Here is a 6,518-nt window from a genome sequence, read left to right as displayed (position 1 = left end):
GTTATAGATATATTTTCTTAGTAGTTTCTGTTGGCCTTTAGAATTGTAGCTGCTTCTGCAAGTACTTTTTTGTCCTTTCTCTTGCAGTCCAACCCCAAGTAAATGCCTACTTGGTGTTAATGGCCTTAGGAATGCTGATGTGATTTAACCATCCTAAGTGAGGGGGGTCAGAGCTCATATGACTGTAATACTGGGATTTAGGGCAATAAATAACTGTGCTTACTGCTAAATTTGAGTGATTACTTGTTCTCTGGCAACATTCTTGCAAAGAATGTGAGCAGTGATTGACTTTGTGCAACTTCTCTGTTCTCCTGTGGCAACCTACCAGGTACTAGTCTGATTTGGAATTTATTCCTTCATAAACACCAACTGAACCTGCAGCCACCCTTCTCACCCTGGTGGCTTTATGGAACCCTCAAGATGAGTTATTGCAGCACTGTGGTAGCTGTCAGGCTAATAAGATGGTGCTCTCTGCATGAAAAAGTAAAATATAAAACATTCTAAGAAGTTCTTCTTGACTCAGCCTTCACTGACAGCTCCATGGTACTAAACAAACTATGTTTCCTGTTTTAAGGTCAGTTTGTCAATATGCACTTTTTGGTGTAAATGAGAACTCTGGTGTAAGTTGCTGTTAGGTTCAGAATCACAGACTCCTCTTGTTCAGGGGAAGTACTTAAGAGGATAATCTTGCAGCAATCTAGAATAAGCACTTGTGTACTAGCTAACAGTCTGGCCTTCAGGGTTACAGTCTTCCCCATTTTCTGCAAAGAAATATCAACGTGCTTTTTGAATTAGTTCATGTGGAGTAAATGGAATTTTGTAGTTGACTCTACAGCATCACTGGGACTCAAGCAAAATATAATTTGAACTAATATTTAGTCAGCCTTCCCACCATCTTATTAAAATAAACGGCAAAAGATGAGTAGGAAGGGTGGTGGTTTTTTCCTACAGATGATTTAATCTGATGCCTTACAGCACTAAGGTCCTCTTCTTGCTTTGCTTTATGTCAAACTGAAGTGGGTGTTGCTTCTGGAGAATTTAGCAATTAACATCACAGCTGTTCATGAGAAGCATAATGGACAGTGGAGAGTACCAAGTGAAGTTCAAATCAACATGTAACTGTTGAAATCAACATGGAGCTGTTGAAGATCGGGATTTCTTATGTGGTCTGGACCAAAACCTCTTAAACTCATACAAGGGAAGTAAAACTTGACATTCAAAAGAGAAGTCCTCTGCAAGAATTGCTGCAGTGTAATAAGGGTGTGCAATGGTGGGTCTGAGCTTCTATGGGCAGTGGAGTGGTCTTATGAAGAGGTGTTGTAAATCACTAGGTAACTGAAGGAGAAGCTGTGGGTGAGGTGTGGGGACATTTGGGGCAGCCATGCCAGTCAGGAGAACTACAAAAGTTGCAGGAAATTCCTGTAAGATGTGGAGAGTGACACTTGTATCATATACAACTGCTGTTAGCGGGAGGTGGAGTCCTGAACTGAGAGTGAAACTCTTAACATGTTATCCTGTAATCCTTACAGAATAAAAGTCTTTACTTTGGAGGGTCCAGACTTCCATGAGAGAAATAGAAGGTGTTGGTAAAGGGAAGCAGGAATAGTGCAGGAGCTTCATCTTTGAGTAACTTGTTAAGTGTTAAGTCACTTAAGATGACTCTCTGCACGTGCACCAAAATGACACCAAAAGTAGTTGGCACCCTTTCTATGAGTCTGTTTAATGTGTGCTTCCTTCAGCCGTCCTTAAATCAGCCCAGTTTTCCTCATAATCCATAGCCAGGGCAAAGTCCCTCTCAGAGGATGCATAATTCACTGCTGCCCAGTTACCTCTGTATAGTTTCTGTGGTGTTTGTTTCTTCTCTTAAGTGGCACCAGCACAATAAAGGAAGCACTGAGATCTTGTTTCTATGCTCAGTAATGGACCATGCATTATACAGGTTCCTGTATACCTTTACCAGGTTCTAAATCTTGCAATAAAACATCATGGCTTTTTCAGGTATACATTGAAAAATGAAAAGGTAGTATGTGTAACCCTAAAGACACAAACAGTTCCCATGTGAGTTGTATCAAAGAATAAAGTATGATTCTTCACTGAATTCTACTTGGATTTTTGCTGCACTAAAACTTATGCTAAAGATAAAGTAGTGGAATTAGTGATAGAAACAAAACATGAGTGGCAGAGACAGTTGTGTGGAGGTACTGTGCAGTAGCCTTGAAGCAGTGGCTGTGCTTAGCCTGTTCATATTGCTTCAGGTGTCAGTCCTGCAGATGCCAGGGTACAAAAGAATTCTCTCACAGATCAGCAGGGACTGTTCTGTATTTTAACAGAAGCCATACTTTTGTTAAAACTTGCACAATTTAACTGGATATAGTTATGATTATTGTTGCAGACTGTTGAAAATCCTTGTCCTGATAACCACTGAACATAATTGTGTAGACTATACAAGCACATTAGATGAGATGTTCTGTCAAATTCTGGAGGTAGAACATTCTTTCCTTGGGTGCATTAACTTCTACTACAACAACTAATACATAGGGAAAATGAGGACTAATTTTTTTAAGATAGGCAAGTTGCAAGTACTTGTTGGATTATTTTTTTTTTCCTCTTGTGAAGTAAAACTGGGGATCACAGGAATAAACTTGCCTTCAGGCAGACTGAATGTGGCATTTAAAACCTTTTGGAAGTGCTGTTGAACCAATTTACAAACTAAAATGGCAGTGCTTAATTCTGTGCTTAGCACTTGGAAGTCTTGCTGAAGTATCTGACTTGTACAAGTATGTAGTAATGAACTGGACAAGTTTTAAGGTTGCATGCCTAGAGCACAGTAAATGTGCAGAAAATAATGAACTTTCCAAAGAGGTGTAAGTAGATCACCCTTTTGTAAATGGCATGCTAAAACAATAACAGCTAGTCACTGTCCTAGACTACTTTGAAGGTCTTGGTGTTCTATGCTTTGGAGCTAAACCATTTCCTTAACCCTGCTGCTGGGATATGTATCCATACATTCAGATCAAGCTGCAGGGTTATGGCCAGTGCAACATTCCCACTGCACAAGGAGACAGATTGCTGAAGGCCAATCTTACAATAAGAGCCAAAGGGCTTTTGTCTATAGTACACAAAAATAAAGAAGCACAGTCCTTGTTCTCGCTTCTCTGTGCCTGCATCCCTCTGTCCCTCCCTAAGGTCTGGAGAGTTGGGCCATGCAGGTGAAGGCAAGCTGGCTGTGAGCCTCACACACTGTGGTGAAGGTATCGGTGATGGGGACCAAAATGGTGCTGGTTCCTTGTCCAGACTCCTCTGCTTTCACTCTATAAACCCACTCACCAGAACCAGAGTCACTGTTCATACCATTAAAATACAAAATGAAAGCTGTGAAAAGACTTATCTCTGTATGAATTAGCTAGTAAACTATGTAAAAATGGGAAGGAGGCTTTTGTTTCCTGTACTTGGCCAAATATGCTCTTGTTCAGACTCGCAGGCTAGGAAATGCTGTCTTGCCTTCTGGTGCTGGCATGTTTCTATACCCTTTCATATATCCTTATAACTATACTTTGTGCATTGTTTACTATGGAACTAGTATTGATGGAGAAAAATACTTTGAGGTAAAACTGTTTGTAATTCTCTATTAGTGTGTACATTTTTAAAAAATGTGCCATTTGTTTACCTCAATTAATTTAATGGAATGGACCAATAAATGTATTTAAAGATGACTCCTTTACTTAGAATAAAGTTTCATTTTTTTGCAATCTTCACTGTTGAAATTACGTGTGCTTATTTTGCTGAGCAGCTCACTATCTTACTGCAGAAATACCCTTCCCCTGAAATCTCATTCCATGGTTGATGTAACTAGAAGTCATCTGACTTGTTGCTGCATTACTTCTGGTACTGAAAGTGATGGAGCTGAGGAAAGATTGTGTCTGTATGTGGGGGACAGGGTGGCAGCAACTTTCTCTGAGCAAGGCATTGTGTAGTGATGAACCAACTTCTGCTTGCTATACCCCTGGCTTGAACTGAAGCTGCCTGATTTACCTCCAGATTATTTCAGTTATTTAAGGGCTTTTAACTTCCCTTTACTTAGTCTAGGACCTTGGTAGCCTTAATCGTTCTTAGCTCAATTAGCATGTAAGAAGACACATCCTTGTGAGACATGCCAGACTTTTGACTCATGTTTGGATTTATGTGATACCATCTCATGCTAGTTGCTGTATTGTATGAGCTTCCTTTCCAACCCAGATTAAAGCTGAGGTAACATGGTGACTATTACATGGTATCAGTGTCCTTACACCTCCAAAAAGCCTGTAGGAACTGTGTGCTGCACTTACCTGTTCTTAACCTGTTACAAGAGCAGCACATCGTGGTGGTGTGAGCTGAAACACCAGCGTTAGCTCTTGAGTCTTAGTCCTCACATGAGCTCTGTTGAAGCACTGTCCAGGGACAGTGGGGACAATTTCCCAAAAGTCAGGGTCATGAACATCTGTTCAGGGGTGTTTTATTGTAGGGATTACTAAAATTCTGTTAATCTTACATATTTTTACAGTGGTATTTTTCTGTTTTCTTTTACGTAACATTAATTGGCTGGGCTGATAACATCTTCTGTAGCAGGTGGCGAGCCAGTCAGTCCTGCTGATGGCCCTGTGCACATGGCATATGGCTTGCAGCCCCGTTTCATCAGCCAAAGTCACAGAACTGCCCTGAGATTTCTGAATGAACAGACAAGAAGGAACTAATGGAAAACCAATCCTCTGCTTTCCTCTTCCACTCTGAACGATGTGTCTAGAAATGTCGTTTTCATTTCTAGCCTGTATTCTTGTCCCTCTCTGGTATTACTAACCAGCCTAGCAAAAAGCAGAATGCTCTGAGGACTTCTGGTGTGCAGATACTCTGCAAGATGAGGTGCTGCAGAAATAACAAGGCAGACGTCTCTTCCTGGGCGAGCTGAGTGGCTGAGAGGTTGTGGCATGCTGTGAAGTGGAAATACAAATGCTATGCAGCCTGTAGTGTTGGTAACTACTGTAGGGACTAATGATCACCAAAAGATGCCTCTGTTACTCAGTCAGAATCTCCAGGGACCCAGTGGTTGACCGTTGTTTGATGGCCACAAAGCTGTGAAGAACAATACAAATGCAGATAATAAGAGTTAGCAAACTACCTTCTCAAACTGCAGTCCACATCTGTATCTTAAACTTTGTCGGGGTGTCTGGAGCTGGCTGAGTGCTATTGGGATTCCTCTCAATGATCTGACAGCCTCTTTTGTGTACAAGCAATGACACTGGCACCATTTGTCATCCTTCAGACTTTAATAACACCTGTTTGTGCTGATAATGGTACTTCTATTTGGAGCCTGTATTAAAAAGCATTTGAATACCTAGCAGTGACCCCTGTTAAACAGAGGGTTGTGCATAAGAAACAAGTCTTTTGTGTCTGGAAGATTTGAGGCAGAAAGCACAGTCGGGAATGATGACTATGAAGCAGACTTCTAATGGACAAGGTGTAAAAGTAGACGGAGAGGTTGTTCCAGCTTTCTCTCTTCAAATTAAGCTGGTTTTGTGCTTAAAATTTGTTCTTGAAATTGTACCTCTCAGTCACTCTCAGTAGTAGTACTGTTGGGCAAATTCAGTGGACCGGAAAAAGTAACCATTTCCTTCACCGTGGTAATGGTTTCTCTTTGAAACATTTGAGAGAGACTCAGATTATTCTTTTCTGTCATAATGGGTAAGTAACACAATGGAATTTTTAAAAAACACTTTGTGTAGGGTTATTCCTTCATTCTACTTATTATTACTTTCACAGTATCAAACACTTGTATATGTGTGAATGCTTTGTCTCCTGGCATTATTAGCTGTTAAACTGCCAAATACTCTTCCTGCAGCAATTTGTGCTACATTAAACAAAAATAAGATTTAAAAACCCCACTTACTAGACATTGCAGTTTTCATTCTTTGAATCTCCTTGATATTTGTCAACTCATTTCTGCAAGTTTGTTTCTTCCTTTTTTTTTTTTAAATTCAGTTGCGGAGGGGTGTTGTTGTTTTCTTTTTAAATTTTTTTCCTATCTGTATTATATATTTTAGACCTGGAATCAGGAAGCATGGAGAAAATACATGTCCTTTTTAACAAAATCTTTCCTGTTTCTTACCTTAAAGGTAGGAAAGTCAGGCAGCCAACCAGGAAAGACAAAATGAAGCAGAAGCCGCTGTACCAGTCCAGTGTGTTTTGATAGATCTTGTTGTAGACTGTAGATGTCACTACTCCCGTGGTGACTAAAGACAGCTGCAGCAGGACAAACACCTTACCTGTAAGACAAGAACATAGTTTGTTACTCTGGGGATTAAAAAACCAGCTGTGGTATGTCCCTGACAAATCCAGGATCACACCTGTGTAGTCATTGCTTCACTGACACCAGATGGCGTGAGTTTGTAGACCACAAATTATTTTTCCTTCTTTTAGACGTGGGACAAAAGATCCAACTGGAAAACTGTCTGCCTCAACAGTCTACATATACAGGTAGCTGCTTG

At 40.5% G+C, this 6,518-nt stretch overlaps 2 protein-coding genes across 3 annotated transcripts in view; one reads left to right on the top strand and one right to left on the bottom strand.

Moving 5' to 3' along the window:
* SNX30 (sorting nexin family member 30) overlaps positions 1-6,518 on the top strand; it is a 67,262-nt gene that overhangs the window by 49,128 nt on the left and 11,616 nt on the right. The window contains exon 9 of one of the 2 annotated variants that reach the window (XM_017728328.1): positions 1-3,753. This exon is cut by the window's left edge and continues 1,210 nt beyond it. The exons of the other annotated variant lie outside the window; for it this stretch is intronic. The gene's annotated coding sequence lies outside the window, so the exon portion shown is untranslated. Of the gene's footprint in view, positions 3,754-6,518 lie in introns of those variants that run through there. 2 annotated transcript variants of the gene reach the window in all.
* The window catches only part of SLC46A2 (solute carrier family 46 member 2), an 11,106-nt gene continuing 6,433 nt past the window's right edge, over positions 1,846-6,518 (bottom strand). Inside the window, exons 3-4 of the mRNA XM_008629162.2 lie at positions 6,140-6,296; positions 1,846-5,106 (exon numbers count right to left, since the gene is read on the bottom strand). Of these exons, the coding sequence (XP_008627384.1) occupies positions 5,049-5,106; positions 6,140-6,296 (215 nt within the window). The 3' untranslated portion in view covers positions 1,846-5,048. The remainder of the gene's footprint in view (positions 5,107-6,139; positions 6,297-6,518) is intronic.

This window comes from Corvus brachyrhynchos, unplaced genomic scaffold (assembly GCF_000691975.1).
Source record: "Corvus brachyrhynchos isolate BGI_N302 unplaced genomic scaffold, ASM69197v1 scaffold90, whole genome shotgun sequence".
Lineage (NCBI taxonomy): Eukaryota > Metazoa > Chordata > Aves > Passeriformes > Corvidae > Corvus > Corvus brachyrhynchos.
Note: the sequence above shows the minus strand (reverse complement) of the source record. Positions and strands in the feature narration are given on the sequence as shown.